We start from the raw sequence: 20,922 nt of genomic DNA, 5'->3' as shown, positions 1-20,922 counted from the left end.
ATTTTGTGCTACGGCCCTGCACTTCAGTCAGTGGTGCTTGTTGGAGGATGCGACAGTGAATAAGGTTTATTTAATGTAGAATAAAATGGCATTCCACAGCAGGGTGGACGTGAGTGGGTTGGTCATTATCAAGGATAGCGGGGTTAATCGCTTCTTTTTTGGATTCGTTTGGAAGATTTGGTTTTCAAATCCGATTCGTCGGTTCCAAATTTGACATGCGCGAGTTTGGGTTTTCGTAGTGGCCAGGGGATTGTTATGTTGCAGCCATGGAGCACAGTCAGTGGCGCACTAGTAAAACCGGTACAACTGTAAATCACCATTGAATCTCAATACAACTTTCCTCCTATCTGTGCTCCCCTTTCAAGTCTAAACTGTCCTGTACAAATAAAGGGCACAAATAAAACTTATCTTTAAAAAAATAATAATTTAGTCATGTGTAGGAAACAGGTGAGTGAATAATAAAATCCTTATTGTTAGGCCTACTGTGTAAGTGTGCATTAGTGGAGTGACTTTCTTTAAAAACACATTGCCCTTGTTGGCTTTAAATAAACAAACAAATGAAATAGCCTATTAGATTTTTTGGTTATGGGCTCCTGCTCTCCCGCTGTGGCCAATCCGGTTCCGTGGGGTTTTTTTTTTTTTGTCAAAACTCGCTCTACTCGTCTCTCATTGTCAGCTTCTGAATGCGTTCTCTTCTCTCTTAATTCAACTATTGTCAAATAAATTCCAATGGGCTTTATTGGCATGGGAAACAGGCGTTATATTGTCAAAGTCAGTGTGAAAGTAAGTAGCCTAAAGATGTAGCTAGGCTACTAGAATAAAGTGTCTGTTTCTCGCAATTGGTGAAACAAAGGGCAGGCTCCAAACCCATTTACATATATATAAAAACCCGCCCAGCGCCTATATACATAGATATATATAAAGATATATGTCAGTGCCCAGCGCCCACACACTGCCGCTCCGTGTGACGTATGCTGTTACGTAACAAGCGGAACTACTACCTAATGAAAGCCGCCCCCTGTTTGTTTGTTCGCCTCAGCAGCTGCGGGACCAACAGGTAACGTAGCTATAGACTCAACTCTGCGTTATTTTTTTTTTCTTCTTCATATCGTGTCACGTTCTGTTCGCACTTTTTTTTATACAGTCTATGGTTTGCACACAGAACAGAACATGTCATAGCCTACTACTGCCAACGCTAACGTTATAAAGTGTTAGTAGAACGTTTCTGTGAACTCCAGAGTGTATTGAGTTGTTTGAAATGGATTTTCCATAACGTTAGTTAGCTAGCTAACAGTTAGCTAGGGAATACGTTGCCAACGTTACACATGCGTTTTTGCTTGGTCTGCTTTTATTTTAACCACCTTATTTTATTAATTTTTTGGTGGGGGGGGGGGGGGCTACTGTAGGACAGTATAGTTATTATAGGAATAAAGGTGGATAAACAGTGGGTCAACAGTTGTTTGCACGTGCCCGTTTAAAACTAACTTAGCTCGATTGTCGCCACTGTACTGGTTGTCTGCACGCGCTGGTTCCCAGTGCATTTTTTTTTTTTTTTTATGTGTGCCGTGTCGTTTTTTTTTAGCCTTTTCGCAGGTGTGGATCATTTAAGCCAAACACCTGAAGACATCTGATAAAAAACAGTAAGAACTTCTTCGAAGTACAATGATTTTGTTTTGTTAATGTGTCCTCTCCGTTGCGAAATATTGCGAAATGACTTCAGGTGCTTCCCGAAAATCCATTAACGTTAGTCGTGAGTGAATCATCCGATAGCTCAATTATTACATTCCAATTCATATTTATTTCTTCTTTTCTGGTTTTTGTCTTAAAATGGGTACGCCTAATTAACAAGGAAACCACAGCCATATATCATTGAAGCACGCACATTCACAATTCTTCTGTTATTTTGTTTCTGCTTCTGTATAAAAAAAAATGTGTAGCCTACATGACTGTATAACATATGGACGAATAGTCTCCGTGACATCACCCTGGAAGGGCCAAAAATGAAGTTCACAGAAAAATACTCTTTTCTTCTACTCATAAGTTTATTCTCATTCTAACGGATACATTTCATATCCTTGAATGTAAATTCACAGGGAGAAAACCAATGCTTTATTGCCTTTGGCAATGAGTTGGAACAATAAATCCATTCATCACTCTTGAAAAGGAAATTAATTAAAACTGTAACACCTTGTACTGTTAAGAATTGATATCGTTGTATGTCGTCTAGTGTTAAAACTGTGACATGAATGTTTTTTTCTTCTTTTCTTATGTGTTCTCTGTTGTACATGTCCTGGACAAGATATCCGTAGAGAGAAAAATCAAGGGCCCGTATTTAGAAATGGGTCTACGGCTCCTGGTATGGATGGACCTCTGGATGCAGTGTTCATTCCTAGAGTTTCTCAGTGGCGCTTGAAGCCATCACGGAGCCAAAAAAATGACCCGAATGAAAGGCGTTGCTTCCACACTGAGGGGCCCATAGAGCAGGCGCCCTAGAGACTTCCGTCGACCGAGCTGGCTGCTTACGGATTAGCGGTCTGCTTACTTTATTCGTGCATTATTTGTTATTCTAGACCAGGGGTCGGCAACCTTTTTGATATAAAGTGCCTTTTTCAAAATTTCTTGTTTATTAGTGTGCCATGTCAACATTAAGTTTAATTATGACATCACATCAAAATGTAATATCCAGGGAATCTGTAATTTTATTCCATAGCAACATTTGATAACATTTATTTCTCATAATCAGGACCTTGTAATTATTATTATTGTATATTATTATTGTATATTATTATTATGATTATGGTTTTAGTATGCAGGGTCCTGATTGGTGGAAAATGGGCTGACAAAAATATCACGGTCAAAGAGCCTGAAGCGAGAAGTTGACGTGGAAAAGTCCAGCTTTAATGATGAATGGACTGATAAGCAGGTCCTGTATGCCTCATTTTCAATGAAGCGATGCTGTGGCAAAATAATAATAACACAACCAGCATCATTATCAAGAATGAAGAACACGAACATAACGATTGCGTCATTCACGTGCATATTAAGTAGCCACATATATTTGTTTTGGTCTTATAATGCATCCATATTTACCGCTCCAGCGGAGAGGATGGTTTCTTCAGACAGCTTAAGTTCCTAAGAATTTGTCCAAATTTCAAGATTCCCTGCAAACTAAGATAAACAGACTGGGAACTGACAGCTTTTGTTTTAGCTTGTTTTGTAAAAATGTGCTATTTGCAGAGTAGAGCTGTGTTTGCGTAAAACAGCGCGGTGGACAAGAGTGTACTGAGCAGATTGAAATATCGCTTTCTACATGTTTATGCCGGTCTACACAGGTGAGCGCATTGATAAGTATTGGCTTGGCGTGAGTTAAACACAAAGGTTTTAATGTAGCCTACTTACAGTAACAAGACCAGCGTTGGTTCATCTGCCCCAGCGGGCGTTGGTAATCCTCTTTGTATTGTTCCCAGTCAGAGATATGAGTCAACTGTGAACGTTGTAATTTGGCATGCGGATGAGAGAGTGCTTCAGCATTTCAACCATGATTTCAACACATCCATAACTCTCTTGCGCACTTATCGCCAGCGTGCCATTGGTTAAGGTTCCTCCATCCCCTTCTCACCTCGGATTCCCTTTCTAACCTCTGATTAGCACACATACACACAGGTGGCAAACCATTCACACAAACCTACCACACCCACCCATACACACACACACACACACACACACACACACAATACACATAATACACGCACGCAGCACATGTCTAAATTGGCTACAACAGATAGTATTGTTAGGCGTGCACCCAGGGTGCAGTGAGCATGGATGTATAGTTTTGAGAGGGTTTTATGTATTTTATGTAACTTATTGACATGAAAATAGGCAGGATGTGATGTCAGCAGAAAGGCAGCTCGCTCAGCGTGTGTGTGCGTTCTGTAGGTCTCATAGTATACTGTTTAATGCATTAAACATGTATGTGCCCTTCACATCCTACATAGGCTACATAACCGGTAGGCCTACAGTCTGTCTGTCATCACTGATTTAACCTTATTACCCTGATATCCTTTTCCAACATTTTCTTTTTCCAAATTCCTTAAAATGTACCTTCATTTTCAATATGCTTAACACTTTTTCTTTGAATCTTTGTACTCATGCAAGGTAAGCGCAAGCCGCAAATCAGACTGCACATATGCACAAAACAAAATAACCGATGAGCTGAATTAGGACTTGTTTTTTTGGTTTTGGTTTCCTTGTTTATTAGATGACCCATTTTAAGACAATAACGAAACGTGCACTTATTGTCCTTTTTTTCAAATGTGGGGTTTTCTTTTACTCGTTTTGAAGTTATCAGAAAGGTGAGATTTGTTTCTTTGTGTGTTCCAGGTGACAGGATGGACACCCAGAGGCAGCTTGTGGACAGGTTGCGGTCAACGTTTCGTTCAGGCATCACAATACCGGAGCAGTTTCGTCAAACCCAGCTGACCATGCTTATGTCCATGATCCAAGATAATGAGGAACAGATTTTAAATGCACTGCACAAAGACCTCGCAAAGGTACAAGACGATGCTCACGTGTCACACTCGCACACACTACCTCACTACTTCATACACAAACCCAAAGGCCTCGCAGCATGACTGACACAGCAGTTCTGTCTAGTCCTGGGGTGTCAAACTAATTTTAGTTCATGGGCCACATACCCCTAATTTAATTGTAAGTGGGCCGGACCAGTAAACCACTCCAGAAAGATCAGAAACTTTCTCTGCCACACATTTTCTTGTCAGCTTGATGTTGGCAAACGCAAGTTGCTTCTGCTACGAGAGCGTTCTAAGGCCATTGTCGGAGAAAATAAATTATGTTACGGACCCGAGAGAGAGGATAATATTCCCAAAAAATAATTCTGAATTTCTAAGATTAAAGTCGTGAATTTATGGAACAAGAAATCAGATATTCTCTGAGGATTAAAGTGGTAAATTTGGAATTGGAATGATTTACTTAACTTCAATGTTCACACTTTGCAAAGTCATCCTGTGGGCCTGATTGGACCTTCTGGCGGGCCGGTTCTGGCCCCACGGGCCGTATGTTTGACCCCCCTGGTCTAGCCCTATCCGTCCTGATGATGGTGAAATTGAAAATTTTATAAAGCCCCCAACAAAACTGTCTGAAAGTAAAAGTTACTAAACTTTTCCTCAAAGTATATTCACTCATTCTTCAAGAACAATTCTACTTATTTAATTTATCTGACTCATTTCATAATATAAATGAATGGTGAAAGTTAAGACTTGAAGTGATAAGTTCACACACAACATTTTGTACAAATATGAACTACCTTTTCCAACTGATTTCATTTGTAAGTTTTAGGCACGAGCATGGTTGCATACACACATGCATGGTGTTTTTAAAGCACACTAATCATTTTTGTGTCTGCTACAATTCATTAAGCACTAACCTCCCTTTCTTACTGTTCTTGCACCACAGCCAAAATTTGAAGCCATTATGTCCGAGATTGATATTGTGATCAATGAGCTGCACTACGCCATTGCTAACCTCACAAGCTGGATGAAGCCAGAGTATGCCGGCACAAACCTGGTAGGTTTATCAATGCTTTATTTATGCTTTATGTCATTCCATATATTCCAACTTTCATTCTGTATATTCCTACTGTCATTCCATATATTTAAACTTTTGTTCTGTATATTCAGTGCCATTCCATATATTCAAAATTGCGTTGTGTATATTCCATCAATCATTCCATATATTCCATCAATCATTCCATATATTCATGTTTCATTCCATATATATTCAGACTTTCATTCAATTTTCATTTCAATTTCCAGGCCACAAAGCTTGATGACTGTTCTGTGCGGAGGGAACCATTAGGAGTTGTGTTGATCATTGGGCCGTGGAACTATCCCCTGCAACTCCTTATCGTACCTTTGATTGGAGCCATTGCTGCAGGTATCATCCACACCCATATCACCCCAAGAGTATACACTATATTGACTCAATATGTTTGTGTGACAAAAAACAACAAACAAATGACAATGTGTAATGTTAAAGGGTTCAATCAGGTAAGGAACCCACAGAGAACAATTGCCAACTCTGCAGTACTCTTCAGCTCCATGGAGCTTTGGAGCCTCATTAGTTTGTTGATTTTGTTTTCCTGTCTGCAAAACTGACATTTGATCATTGTATAAGTTGATGAGGTGAACTTGGTTAGCAATTTTCCGTTTTTTCCCCCTAGTCATCTGTCTATAGGCCTAATGAACCAGCATTTGCAGTTATGGACTTTTGCTAAGTCACTCAAATTATCTTTGAGACTCGACGTTGTTGTCGGCTAACGTTGTGTATATAACGTGAAAACATCGTCTCATGTGGATGAGTAATGTTCCATTTGCAGGGTGGAAACTTGAATATGTCCCTGTTGCTATTTTTAAAGATTAAACATTTAACTCTAGCTCCACATTTAGTGATGAAAATTCCATTTTAATGCTAATGGTCTAGTTAACACTGTGACATATACAAATGTATGATCACATTTTTGTTTTGTTAAGGGAAACAAATTAACTGTAGTGTATGGGGAAAGACAAATTGTGTTTTTATCCCGTTTGAATTGAGCCATGAATTACACATATGTTCGTCAGTTGTAGAGGGAATTATGTCTAAAATAAGGCCCTAAGGCCTGTCAAATCTGTCTACAATTTATTAATTCCCGCGCCTTCTTACATCAGACTTAAGTTTACCAGAACACAAGGATCAATCTGAGACAAAGAGTTCAGTTAAGCAAATTTACTGAGTACAGCATAAGAGTTACACACAATTGTGGGTTCACAAACGGCATCTTAATTTCCCTGGCAACAGATATTAAATCAGAGCTGGTCCATTAAGATCTTGTCTGAAGGTCGGGACCTTGTGGTTCAACTTCCTGTCTGTTCTATAACTTTAACTACCTTTCCTGTTAGATGCACCAATCAGGGCCGGGGGGGTGTCTAACTGCGTGTCAATCACTGCTCATGCACACACATTCATTCTCCCTTGTGGGGGGAGGGGCTTAGGAGACAGTTTTGGGCTTTAGCGGAAAGGGGGGGGGGAGGGACTGAGAAGTTGTCCTGGATCTTCACAATCCTACCTACAGCACCTTTTAAAGGCTCAAGCTTAACCTTCTATGCGTCAGTGACATTTCCTTGAACCACTTCCTCAATGACTACACACAGCGTCTTTTGCAACATGCACAAATATAACTTCAACTGATAATATTCTACACAGTTTAAAAGATAATTTCGCAAGTCAAGAAAGTCTCAGTTTATTGTTAAACTGTTGAAGTACAAGACTGTGAAAATACGCAATTAGAAAGACTACACACTTCAATGTCTCATGGATGCCGTCTCTCTGAAGCTATGATGGCTGTGTGTATCGTACCGGGGATGTAACGTTACCCACAAGAGCAGAGGATCGTGCTCGTTCTTTCGCGTCTCTGCTTATAAACTTCACTGGAAAAATACACATCGGGTAAGATAACGTTACATGTGTTGTGGAACAGAGCTAAGCTAGCCAGCTAGCGGGCAAGCCGAGCATCAAGCAAGATGACTTAAATTATTTGAGACGAGAAATGTAGTTCACTGAGCGGTTTCACACAAAACTAAGTGGTCATATGACAAACGTACGACAAAATGAGACTTTATCCAGTTGAAAAATTATCTTTTAAATTGACGAACATGTTTGTAATCCATGGCTCAATTCAAACGGGATCAAAAAATAGTTTGTCCCTCCCCGTTCACTACCATGCATATTATTTTCCGAATTAAGGTCCCTTGAGGTCCACCAGAAGGGGAGGGAGTTCACCTCTCTATGATACCACAGCAGATGGAGAGACGGAGAGCTGTAGCAGAGCCAAAGTAGCACATTTTATTTGTTAACGTATCAGTTAACGTATTACATATTGTTAATTGGTCGAAATAAAGCGCAGCCATCGCATATTCGCCAGAATATAAATCGATTCAATCATTCGCCCGATACTCTTCGATCCTTAGATCTATCCTGAGGAAATATCTGTGCTCCACCCCTTTCACATCAAGAAGGCCTAGTCATGTGATCCGTTGTAATATATAAAAATATTTCTTGGTGCAGCTTTAAGTTAAAGTGGCACGTCTGCTGCTATGTTAGGCTGACTTTATCTTTTAAAATGTAATGGAAAGAGACACGTTTTTTCAAGGGTTTCATTGTATTCACAAGCTGTCTAACTAGATTCTAAATTATAAGCCAACAAAGGCATGGAATGTGAAGCTGATAAAGGTGGTTCTGCAGCCGACTCTTCTCTATCAGATGTCTGCAGAGGTGGGTAGAGTAGCCAAAAATTGTACTCAAGTAAAAGTACTGTTACTTCAGAATAATATGACTCAAGTAAAAGTAAAAAGTAGTTATCCAAATAATTACTTGAGTAAGAGTAAAAAAGTACTTGGTGGAAAAACTACTCAAGTACTGAGTAACTGTTGAGTAACGTCTGGTTTATTTTTTTTAACACAAACATTCAATCAGACAGACAAAAATACAAAATAATCATGTTTAGGCAAATTATAGCCTAGTTCATCCAATCAATTAAATTAGAGAGTGGTGCGCTCATATAAAAACATTTAGAGACCGACAACCCTGTTAACATTCCCTGATGGGTATATTTATGAAATATATAGATTTTAGCTCTCACGATCGCTTCTACTGCCAGGGTTGCAACTCAAATAATAGGCTAAAGCAACGGCAGTTTATGGAAAGTACAAGTGTAATTATGGTCAGATCTTGGGCCTGACTGATGGGGAAGTGATATTGATAACCGTTGTGATGTAGGCTAGCCTACGCATCTACAGCGTCGCCTATTTATTTATTTTTTTGCCAGCTGTCCTCCTGTTTTAGGAAGCAGCGACTGTATTGCGTTTTGTCTGTAAAACCGTGTCTGTGTTCTTCATATTTATGTAGAATTATAGTTTGCTCTTCTTAAGTAAAATATGTGGCTATTGGTCATGTTGTGCAAACATCGCCTCTTTTATGTGAACATGCGCCGCTAGATTGGGAAACCCTGATGGTTGATTGAACTAGTTGTTAACCACCATTATATATGTCAGTGGTCGTGACACAGCTTGCGGGACCGCGGTTGTTAGGTTAGGTGAAGCCAGGTAACTGAAAGAAATCCAGGACATGTTGATCTGGCCTCTGCCGACGGTTGATTCTGACATTGTCATTTTCGTTTTGCTGCGGCTGTAAAGCTAACCCGTCCCGCCGCTGAGATTGAGTATGGTCACGTGACGAGACTGCACAACTACGTTTGATTGGTGAAACACAGTCACGTGGTAGAGCCTTTAGCGGAAGTCTCTCTCTCTGTCAAAATCAAACATTAAAATGAGGCGTACGCGGGGGCGGGGGGATGAAAACAATTACACGTAGAATACCAAAGAGGTAAAAAGAAAAGTAACAAGCTCGTTGTAGCCTAATGTAGCGGAGTAAGAGTACAGTTTCTTCTTCAGAAATCTACTCAAGTAAAAAGTATAGTGATTTGAAACTACTCCTGGAAGTATAATTTTTTCAAAAACTTACTCAAGTAAATGTAACGGAGTAAATGTAACTCGTTACTACCCACCTCTGGATATCTGCATCTTGGCAGGTCTTGTCAAAACATTCTGTTCTTGTAAGGATATTGCGACAAAACTGAACATGTCTTTACTTGATGCCATAGTGGCTAACGCCATTCATTTCCAGATTCTTCTGTCAAAGTAATTATTGAATCAATTTTCAGACATGTAGTAGTCAAACATTACCTCGAGCATTCTTTATCAAAAAGCGAGAGGGCTAAATTTGGGCTAAAACAGCCTTTAACCTAGCCTGGGAAAACTGTGACGAACTTCTGGCAAATTTGAGATTTGCTCTGCAAGTCAGTCTGGCCAAGAGCCCATTCAAGCCCATTTCCAATTTCGAGGCACCAATCACAACCGTTGAGGCGGGCTTTACACCATGACGATTGCGCAGCGACGGTGAGCAGCTTCTTGTTGACATTCAACATGACGGCCACCGAACCCGTTGATGCCGCTGTCGCCGCTGCGTCACCCGGATCGTTGGTCTGATTGGTTGAAGGACTATCCAATTGCGCCCAGAGGCATTTGAGCGTCGTCCATTGGTGGCTGTGAATGAAGCTTGCCCAGCACCACTCTGTTACAAGTGAGAAGGGTCTGGTGTCAACCAGGCTACCTTTAACCTCCTTTTTGAAAGATGTGAAAATCTAACTTCTGTCAAGTCTTATCACTGCTGTCTTTTCTGACTGGATGATGATGATGATGATGGTGTCTCCAACCAGGAAACTGTGCGGTCATCAAGCCTTCAGAGGTCAGCTCCGCCACAGACAGTCTGATGGCAGAGCTCATCCCCAAATATTTGTCTCAGGTAAATGCAACTTGGGAGTCTTTCTGTTTTTGTGTCTTGTTAAATCTACAAATTCAGTTACAATCCAAACTGTCTTAATTGCATTTGTGTAAATGTGGTTTATACCCAGAAACTATCCAAGAACACTGGAATCCAGTCAATACAGAACCATTCAGAACCACCATCATGAGCTGGTACATCATTTGTCTGTCTCTAGTGTCATCAGGGTTGGAACCAAGTGAGGTTAGACACAAATAAGCAACACTTTGTTCACAGAACAGACCTGTAGACTACGTGAAAACAGGCTGAAGAAGTCAAGTTTCTTTTTTACTGTCAAATGTTCCTTGCATGTATCTGGCACAAGGCATTGGCTACTTGTTGTCAGAACCAAACCGATGCTGGATTATTGAGGCTGATACCCATACTGATATTTGAGTTGGGAAAAACAAAACCCAGGGAGGTGCAGAGCAGTGTGAGTTTCGGTGCATGTCCACGATGCTCAGCTCTTCTTGACCACCACACTTTTATCACGCCAGAAGAAGGTTGGGTGGTGAGCCAAGCCCGATTAAGGCAGAAATACAGTATGATTCATAATAATTATAGCAGTTGCCATGGTGCACCGTGGCACTTATAGTCTCAATACAGGTATGACCTCAATATGGTTTTGACATTACTGTACTCATGTTGACAAGCTGGAGCTCGGCACAGTGTATCTGACACATTGACTGAGATAGGACTCTTATATTGGCAGGACTGTTATGCGGTTGTTTCTGGAGGAGCAGAGGAGACCAAGGCACTTGTGCAGAATCGCTTTGACCACATCTTCTATACAGGTAAAAAAAAAACTGCACGTCACAGCATTCCCGTTGTATGTGTTCTTTGTACCAAAATATCACAACAAACAATGCCAAGATCCAAAGCGTCACTCTGGTGTTTGTGGGACATGCTAAAATGTAGTAAACAAAAACATTAGCTTATATTACATTACAACGCATCATAACTTCAACATAACCCCTTCCGCTTTCTTGGTTGGCGTTCTATGAGGACTATGGTTAACTGCTCCTCAGATCTCTGCAGGGTAAATCCAGACAGCTAGTTAGACTATCTGTCAAAGCTGAGTTTTCTGTTGCACGACTAAAACAACTTTGAACGAACATTTGTTCCAAAAAACAAGTTCATTCCCGAGGCTATTTTGCAGAGACACGGTTGCTCCGTGCGGTGCTAAGCCCATGGCGATTGGGATTGGTTTAAAGAAATGGCAATAAACCAGAGCACATTTTTCTCCCATCCCGGAATGCTGTGTGGAATAGCCAGGCCGTCCTCCGCAGCGCTGTGGAGGAAGGTCTGGCAGTGCGAGACTAGGTGTGAAGTGTATTGAATAGACCAAGGGTGTTTTCTTGCCTTTTGCAACTTTTCTTTAAGAGCGAGGAAGACTGTGTTTTTAAAAAAAAAAAAAAAAGAAAAAAAAAGTTACATTTACCACTTTCCTGCCAGTGACCAGGGTCGGACCAGGGTTATCTGAGCCGTGTTCAACCCTTCTTTTGTCAATTCGCCCATCACCACTCCAGTTTTTCAGTTTTGGTCACAGACTTTGGTGTACGGCTCTTTCGGTGCCTTGAATTTGCTTGTGACCGGTTTCTGTGTACAGCAGATCCTTCTGTCATTCAGTCCTGTTAGCCTTGTTATGCTAAGGCTCCTAAGGTTGCCTTAGCATAAGGTTGTTCGGACATAGCTGCCCCCACTGCTAAAAAAAATCCTAAAGGAAACGCTGCTATGTGTACAATAATGTCAAAATAGCAACCTGATTCTAAAATAATAGGCATCTTTAGAGACAAAGGAATGTTCCACAAAACATCACTGGTATTTTTTTTTGTCCAGTACCGGGACTTCAGGATCCTGATGAACACTTTGGTCCGTAGCAAGATCTCTTGAGATTGTCATCGAATGTAGGAACCAGGTTCACGCTCGCGAGAGGATGAATCCTTTCCATTTTGGACACTTGACTCTTCAGCTCTGTCTTTCAGGTTCTCAGACTGTGGCCCGCAGCATCCTGCGGGCAGCCTCGGACCACCTGACCCCCGTGACGTTGGAACTGGGCGGCAAGTGTCCGTGCTTGATATACGGCAAGGTGAACATGGCCTCCGCCGCTCAGCGCTTGGTGTGGTCAAAGTATTTTAACGCCGGCCAGAGCTGCGTGGCTCCGGACTATGTGCTGTGCTCGCAGGCCACCCGGGACGCCCTGCTGCCCGCACTGCGCCAGACTCTGGAGGACTTCTACAGCAAGGACCCTCAGACCTGTCCCGACGTGTCCCGCATCGTGTCACCCCAACACTGGACGCGACTGATGGAACTGCTCGCCAGGTCCAGAGGCAAGGTTGTCGTGGGAGGAGAGGGCAACCAGGAGGACAAGTACATTGGTGAGTTTACTGGGTGAAGAAACAGGATTGTGCAGTGTAGTGACACGTAAACACACTCACGAGTGTTTGGTGCTACTTGGAGAACACGTATAGAAAGAATTATGTTTTGTGTGTGACGTAGGGGTGTGACTCTTCACTGATTCGATTACGATTACCCTGTCAACGTTTTGAATCGATTCGATATCCCGATGCATCGCGATGCGTCCCCTCCTCAATATTATTATACATTTCTACACATGGTTTAGGGCTGCTCGATTATGGAAAAAAATATAATCACGATTATTTCGGTCAATATTGAAATCCCGATAATTTAACACGATTACTCGTTGAGTTCTGGAAAGCAAATATTGAACTTAAAAAAGTTAAAAAAATGAACAGTAAAAAAAATTTGAAATTTGCCTTAATACTTTTCCTATTTAAACTATTTATTATTTTTTCATTCAAAACACGAGAAAATAAGAGTATACTTGTAAAACGTAATGAGCTAAATAATTGTTTTTCTCGATTGTTCTGTTTTTGTGATCATTGGGAGCCGAAATCATAATCACGATTACATTTCAATTATTTGCACAGCCCCAACATGTTTTCATTAACAAATTCAAGCAGTCAGATATATATGAACTCCCGTTTTTATTGCATCTGCTCTTAAAAAAAGACACTTCCTGAAAAGACTAGACAGCAGACAGACAAAAGGCAAAAACAAAAAAATCAAGACGCAACCTCAATCTGCATTTTTTGCCTTACGTTTGCACTATTTAGAATGTATTACTGTATTGAATATATTACTTATCTTTCTTTATCTTACTTGTGCATATATCTTATCTTTTTTATCTGTTTTTGTATATATTTCTTATCTTTTATACCTCATACACCTGTTGTACGTGTCCTTATTGCACCGTGGGTCGGAGAGAAACATATCTTCAATTACTCTGTATGTCTGGCACATATTGCAGAATTGACAATAAAGTTGACTTGACTAATGTAAAGAGCATCAGTGATGCACCAAATGACAACGTTCAAAAACTGTAGAATGCATATTTCTATGACCACTTTTAAAAGCATAGCAAAGTGCAAGCGTTTGGATAACGTATCTCTGTCCAAACCGGCTGATGAACAAACCATAATACTGTATGTTTCTCAGAATGGGTTGGTTGGGTATAGGATAATGGTAAATGCTATAATATAGTGTGTAGGAGTAGCAAGTAGAAGAAGTCAGAAGTGACTCAGTACTGTCAGTTCTATAGCAATATCCACCTTAAGTTGGCTGACATTAGCAACTATTTTAGCCACCAGGCCACCATGCATTGCATTGAGCAAAGGTGAGTTTAAAGAATTAGCGTCTCCTTTTTTAAGAGGAAGATTGTGTTTCTTTTTCAAACGTATTCCCACTTCAAGGCTTTGAAGGAAAACAGGTAGCCATTTATTTGTATTCCCCAAAAATGAGAAAACATGGAGGTTCTTTTTCTTTAAGCCCCTGCCGGGCTCCGTTTTACTATGTGCATATACAGTATGAAAGCCTGCTTTCCCAGTTTAAACCAGCCCATCAGGTGTGGACAAAATGTATTAATCTATTAAATTGGTCATGGCATAAAGAACTGTTAACGCTCTTTCTGGATTGAAAAGAGGGCAGACGTGACACCTTATCAGTTCAATTCCAGTAGTTGGCACTGATATTAATGTTGCCCTCACAGGATCGTACACAGCGAGACATTGGAACTGTCGAAATCTGCACTGAGACTCAACTCTATTACATGAAACCTCAGTTAAACCACCTTTTGTAGCAAGTTTAAAGGGTAACTGTTTTTTCAACCTGGACCCTATTTCCCTATGTTTTTATGTCTAAGTGACTGATGGGAACAACAATCTTTGACATTGGTCCAGTATTAAGCAAGATCGCTGCAGTCGGCAGCAGAGAAACAAGCTACAATGTAAGTTATGGGTCAGTTGTGCACCTTCCATTTACGTACACATATGTATACGTATACATGTGTCTTTCCACTTTTCCAACCATCACAACTCTAGTTTTAGTTGAAATAAACACATAATTTACCGATTTACATACGTATTAAATATGTAGGCTGGAGTCTGGTGGGTTTAGCGCTAGCGACTTCAGAGCTGTTTCTGGTTAAACAGAAAGGTCTCAAAGAGGTTATAAAGGTCTATCTCTGAAGGGATCCTTTCCATAATGTTGTCAGACACTTAGAATATTAATCTGAGTCTGTCAGCGGCAAAACAAGCACTTTTGTGAACGTAAATGGAAGGTGGACAATAACCTACATTAACTTACATTGTAGCTTTTTTTGCCTCTGCTGACTGAAGCGATCTCGCTTAATACTGGACAAATTTCAAAGATTGTTGTTCCCATAAGTCACTTAGACACAAAAACATAGGAAAATAGGGTCCAGGTTGAAAAAAAACCCCGGTAGTTACCCTTTAACTTAAACCTCAGATACAGTGTTCTCTAGTGGCGTTTAGTTGATTTCTCCTAAATATTTTGGATCATTAAGCATAACACTTAGCCATTTCTTAATGTAGCGGTGTCTTATGTCAGCTCCCACAGTGGTGGTGGACGTGGCGGAAGACGACGCCCTAATGGAGGAGGAGATCTTCGGCCCCATCCTGCCCATCATCACTGCCGAGTCCCTGCAGGAAGGCATCGACTTTGTCAACCGCAAAGAGAAGCCGCTGGCCCTCTATGTCTTCTCTGAAGAATCCTCCGTAAGAACTCGTGACTCTGGTCCAGGGTTTCTCCTGACTTTTTTTTTTTGGGCGGGGGAACTACACACGACCGTAAGCATGAGGAGTTTTTTTGTGATTGTTGCAGGCAAAAATCCTTGATTTTCTTCAAAAATGCGATGGAATATGCGGGATATTTCTACAATTTTTATGCGATGAAATTGTGGGAACTTTCAAAAACTGCGGTTTGATGAAAAAGAGAAAAAAAAGTGATTTGATGACACAATTACATCACTTCATAACGTTGCCATGGCAACAGTGGAACATGGCTGCTCTTGTGTGAAGTAAACACAACATTTTTGAACTTTCTGTTAAGATATATGGGACTTTTTTGCAACGAAAATGCAGGGATTATGAAATCATGCAAGCCCCACATATTTTGCGCGGAAATCGGCAATTTATGCGGCGAAAGTGCGACGTATTTGAAAAAATGTGGCCCCCGCATAAATATGCGGCTGATTATGCATTGAATTATGCGATCGCATAATTGCATTTTTCTGGAGGGGACTGTCCAGTAAAGAAAATGAGTGTGTTACCTTATTGAACAGAAATGTATGCATTTTCCTGACAATTTCATAAACAACAGGTTAATAAGATAAGATAAGATAAGATAAGCCTTTATTGTCTCCCATAGGAGAAATTTGTCTTGGGCACTCGAGAGAACAAGATGGCGACACATCACGCATAACACACAATAAACATACAGTTAACCAACTTACAACATAGTCACACATTTCCTCATGCTTCAATAAACAACGAATAACACACGAACAAACAACCCCCCCCCCCCCAACAACACAGCCTCCCCCTTGAATTACACAAATGTTTAGATAATGATTGCACATTTCCCGTTAACTCATGCTGTGGTGAATAACTTCTATATTGCACACTGCCCCATTGCATAATACCATGTCAAATATAACAGCAAATTATGCAACAGTACCCTATCATTGCACATCCTATAACCTCGATGTTCAGTACCAAGTCTTATATAGTAATAGTCATACATAAATCACTGCAGCCAACAGACGCAGACACACACACAACACAGACGTACACACTCTATCTGTTATTATTCATTAATTTGATTGCAAGCGGCACAAATGAAAATTTGTACCTGTTAAGCTTACAGTTTGGTAACCTGTACCTTCTGCCTGAAGGCATCAGCTCAAACTGACTATACAGGACATGATTTGGGTCGTTGATGACTTTGAGACCCTGTTTCCTCACCGCCTCCTCAAAAAGCTCCTGAAGAGGAGTTGGTGGCATTTGGCCAATTATTTTGCCAGCCCTTATTATCAATTTTTGTAGCTGTGATTTTAGTTTAACGGACAGGTTACCGAACCAAGCCATCATAATTATGCTTAAGCAAATGAAAACGCCAATTAACAAAACTGGTTAAAAAAATAATATTCATATTTAAATACTACCGCTAAAATCACCCGGGAGAGTCCGGTACAGTGTGACTCTGGACGATAAAACTGTGATTAGTGCTCGCATTCAAGTTGTACGTTGTGGTTGTTCAACGGTTGTTTGGTAAATTGCTATTCAACACATTCAGACAGGATTTAAATTGCTATTTTTATTCTTAAATCTTGTCATTTTGGTATTGTGTTTTTTTCGGGGGGGCAAAAATTCCTCTATGCAGCAAGAACCCTGATTGTCTTATATTTCACATCCGGTCGCCCTTCCTCTTTGCAGATAGTAAACGCTGTGCTGGAGAAGACCAGCAGTGGAGGATTCTGCTCCAATGACGGGATCGTCCACATGACCCTGCCGACCCTGCCCTTTGGGGGTGTAGGTAGGTGTGACCCTGCTTTCCAAAGTTCCAAACTTCCAAACCCTTTTGGGATTAAAAATTTTTTTTTTTATTACCAAACATTTCTTTTATTAAATATTTGAGATAAGAATCTGATCAATTGGATGTGGTGATTCAAAGGCTCCTATTGCTTCAAAGATGAATCAATGGATAAAATGTTCAGCCAGGAAAGCCACATTCTGACGGGCCAAATATAGTCCAGCAGACCATTCTGGTTGTACAGCTTTGGGTTCTGTGTAGTCGGACTCCGTGGATAGATGGTAACTTTTACACGAGGCCGACCGGCTGTATCGGGGTCACACCTTGTGGTATGAACGATGTTCTTTGCTCAGAACAAATAAAATCATGGTCATTTAAAACTTCATCTTTACATAACATGTCGTTTAACTGACACTTTTTATCCAATTGCTATATATGTCAGAAGTCGCACATCTCTGGAGCAACTAGGGGGTTAAGTGTCTTGCTCAGGGACACATTGGTTGATGTATCGCAGTGGGAATTGAACCCAGATCTCCCACACCAAAGGATTGTGTCATATCCACTCATCACCACCCCATCATCTATACACGCGTTTTGACCATTTCACTGACAGATGAGAAGAGGGTCAACTTTATTATTAGGGTCATGTTTTCATACAAACTGCACTGTAGTCCTGTCTTTATTCTATGACATGAACTACTACGACTACCATTTGTAGTCACTGTTCCATTATCTTTATTGTGACTATCATCGCCACTGTTCATCACACCCCCAACCGGCACCGTCAGACACCGCCTACCAAGAGCCTGGGTCTGTCCCAGGTTTCTCCCTAAAAGGGAGTTTTCCCTGTCGCCACTAAATGCTTGCTCATGGGGCAATTACTGGAATTGTTGGGGCTTTGTAAACTATAGAGTGTGGTCTAGACCTACTCTATCTGTAAAGTGTCTCGAGATAACTCTTGTTATGATTTGATACTATAAATAAAATTGGATTGAAATTGAATTCTGCTGCAGTGCAATGGAATAAAAAAGTTCAGTCAGAGAACATCTTGAGAGAGGCCTTTTTAAAAGATGCTTTAAAGTCATGTGTAGCCTGATTAATATTATGAAGAGAGACTGGAAAATGCACTATATGTGTATATATATCTCCATCTCTTCTTTTTGACCGGTGTTATGGTTTTGCCCTCTCCTTCCAGGGGCCAGTGGTTGTGGCAGTTACCACGGCCGCTGGAGCTTCGAGACGTTCAGCCACCGGCGCGCCGTCATGCTGCGCGGCTGGGCTCTGGAGAGGCTCAACAGCCTGCGCTACCCGCCCTACAGCGAACAGAAACTCAGCTGGCTGCGCTGGACCACCTCGGCCAAGTCCAGCTGCTCACTCATGTGACGACAGGCAGCGTGTGTGCGCGTGCACGTGCAACTGGATGTATGAATGTATGAATGTTCAGGAAATTCAACTGGAAATGGGATTAATTGTTCTTTTTTTGTTGTTTGTGTGTATTACTGGATGCTCGTGCATTGTCTGTGCCCCAGACCTCTGTGACACTGTACTCCTCTTTCTGTCACCATTATATTTGTATCTTTGTATCTACAGTGCTTTTAGAATATACACTTAGTGTTTTATTTATTTGGGTTGGCACAACACATGTTATTTTATTGGCAAGACAAATGAAACTGGCTCAGGTATGTAGAATGCCTGCTTATTTTGTATCCTCTTGCACTCAGATTTTGACATGGATAAAAGTAAGTTACAGTGTTTGTTTTTTTAATAACTTTTGTCATTGGAAGTCTTTTGTATTGTTTTGGTTTATTTTCTCTTGGTGTCTGCCGGGGTTCAAATGTCTTGTCTGTGTTTTTAATACTGTTTTTCATCAAATTCACCTCCTGCATATAATAATAATAATAATAATAATAATAATAATAATAATAATAATAATGTATACTTTATTAATCCCACAAGGGGAAATTACAATGTTTTCACTCTGTTGTCATTACACACAGGCCTGAATTACACACACATGCTCAGTACCTATACATGCACTAATGGAGAGATGTCAGAGTGAGGGGGGCTGCCCATGGAAAGGCGCCCCGAGCAGTTGGGGGTTCAGTGCCTTGCTCAAGAGCACATACTGTATGTAAGAAAGGGGGGATTTTTAATGATCGATTTTTCTTTTTTTTTTTCTTTCTTTCTTTAACATACAGAACAAAAACCCTCTCCTACCCTCTGCGGTCTCGAGGAAAACAAAACAAATAAACAAACGGAAATCACACCTTGCCTAGTCCCTCTCTATTTCTTGTGGCGCTGAGGTCATCAGGTCTGATTCTTGTGCTGCTGCGCTTTTCCATCGGTCTATAGTCGATGACTTGGCTTTGTTAATCCTTGCTGTAGAGAGCTCAAGCATAACTAGGTCCAGAAAATACGCCAACCACTGTTTTATACTACCGAGTTCTCCTATGGATACTTGCATCAGTTTAGCATAGATCTTGGACGCTAATCCTCTCACAGGAAAATCAACAAACCATTTAATGATTGGGTGCGCCTCAAGACTGTTCCCACCATGGCACTCCGTAACATTTTAGGGCTGATCTTAAGCGCAGATACAAGAAGAAGGATGTCCTGGGGACCTCAAATCTAGCTCTCAGGTCTTCAAAACTCAACATACCTTTCTCATTGAATAGCTGGTTTATGGTATAAATACCTCTGTCACTCCACTCCAAGTAAAGGGTTTGTTACCAGACGTGTGTATTGCATTGTGCCAAATTGGGGTTTTCAAATGCCACTTGTTGGTAGGGGTGGGGGAAAAAATCGATACAGCATAGTATTGCGATATTTTTCGTGGCAATAATGTATCGATACACAGATGCCAAGTATCGATCTTTTATGATATATGTGTTGGTCAGTCTGTCTGCTTGACAATCCCATTTTGCAAGTGAGATGAACAGACGGAGAAATGTATCTTTTTAGATAAAACAGATGTTGACAAAATTTTCCTTTGGGGACATCATTTGAAATTGGGAAAAATTTGAAGTTGGAAAAAAGGTAATACATTGCAATTTATCGCAGAATATTGCAATATGTTTAAAATCGCAATAATATTGTATCGTGACATAGGTATCGTGATGATATTGTATTGTGAGGCCTCTGGTGATTCCCACCCCTACTTGTTGGTGTAGCATAGTTGCTCCTCCACCTGTTTAAAGTCAGTCAATGTGTTGGTGATGATAGGCCCATAGGCTAGCATACACTTTTTTGGACACACACCTGCAAAGACAAGGTCTTGCAGTCTTGAACTTCCAGTGAGGTTTTCTCTCCATGGGACTGTAAAGGGACTATACATATTTTAACTTCTCTAAAGCCTCTGTATACCCACACAGGTGATTTCAGTTTTTCTGGCTGATGAAACTGCTCAGGTTGAAGGTGGGCCAGAGCTTTGATGGGAATTTAAAAATAAAGCTGTCATCTGTCCTGCCCTAGGAGGTGTAACAAAGCTGACAAGAGACTCAGGAAGATCTCAACCAATAAGTCTAGACACACACCCACACAGTCCTGGGAAGAGGTCCAATCAGCCAGATTAACTGA

General features: G+C 40.8%; 1 protein-coding gene across 3 annotated transcripts; it reads left to right on the top strand.

Moving 5' to 3' along the window:
* The first annotated feature begins 960 nt into the window (after nucleotides 1–960).
* Nucleotides 961–19,316, top strand: aldh3b1 (aldehyde dehydrogenase 3 family, member B1). 3 transcript variants are annotated; one of them, XM_039825644.1, is made up of 10 exons: nucleotides 961–1,057; nucleotides 4,381–4,550; nucleotides 5,473–5,583; nucleotides 5,832–5,952; nucleotides 10,331–10,416; nucleotides 11,147–11,228; nucleotides 12,420–12,812; nucleotides 15,364–15,602; nucleotides 17,250–17,349; nucleotides 18,542–19,316. In XM_039825644.1, exons 2-10 carry the CDS (start codon nucleotides 4,389–4,391, stop codon nucleotides 18,727–18,729), a joined length of 1,482 nt encoding a protein of 493 aa, XP_039681578.1. In that variant the 5' UTR covers nucleotides 961–1,057; nucleotides 4,381–4,388; the 3' UTR covers nucleotides 18,730–19,316. The 3 variants fall into 3 exon arrangements, with proteins under 3 accessions (XP_039681578.1, XP_039681580.1, XP_039681579.1); XM_039825646.1 differs by having other exon boundaries at nucleotides 15,364–15,530; nucleotides 18,542–19,315; XM_039825645.1 differs by lacking the exon at nucleotides 961–1,057 and adding an exon at nucleotides 1,577–1,640.
* Nucleotides 19,317–20,922: the final 1,606 nt, after the last annotated feature.

Source organism: Perca fluviatilis, chromosome 15 (genome assembly GCF_010015445.1).
Source record: "Perca fluviatilis chromosome 15, GENO_Pfluv_1.0, whole genome shotgun sequence".
Lineage (NCBI taxonomy): Eukaryota > Metazoa > Chordata > Actinopteri > Perciformes > Percidae > Perca > Perca fluviatilis.
Note: the sequence above shows the minus strand (reverse complement) of the source record. Positions and strands in the feature narration are given on the sequence as shown.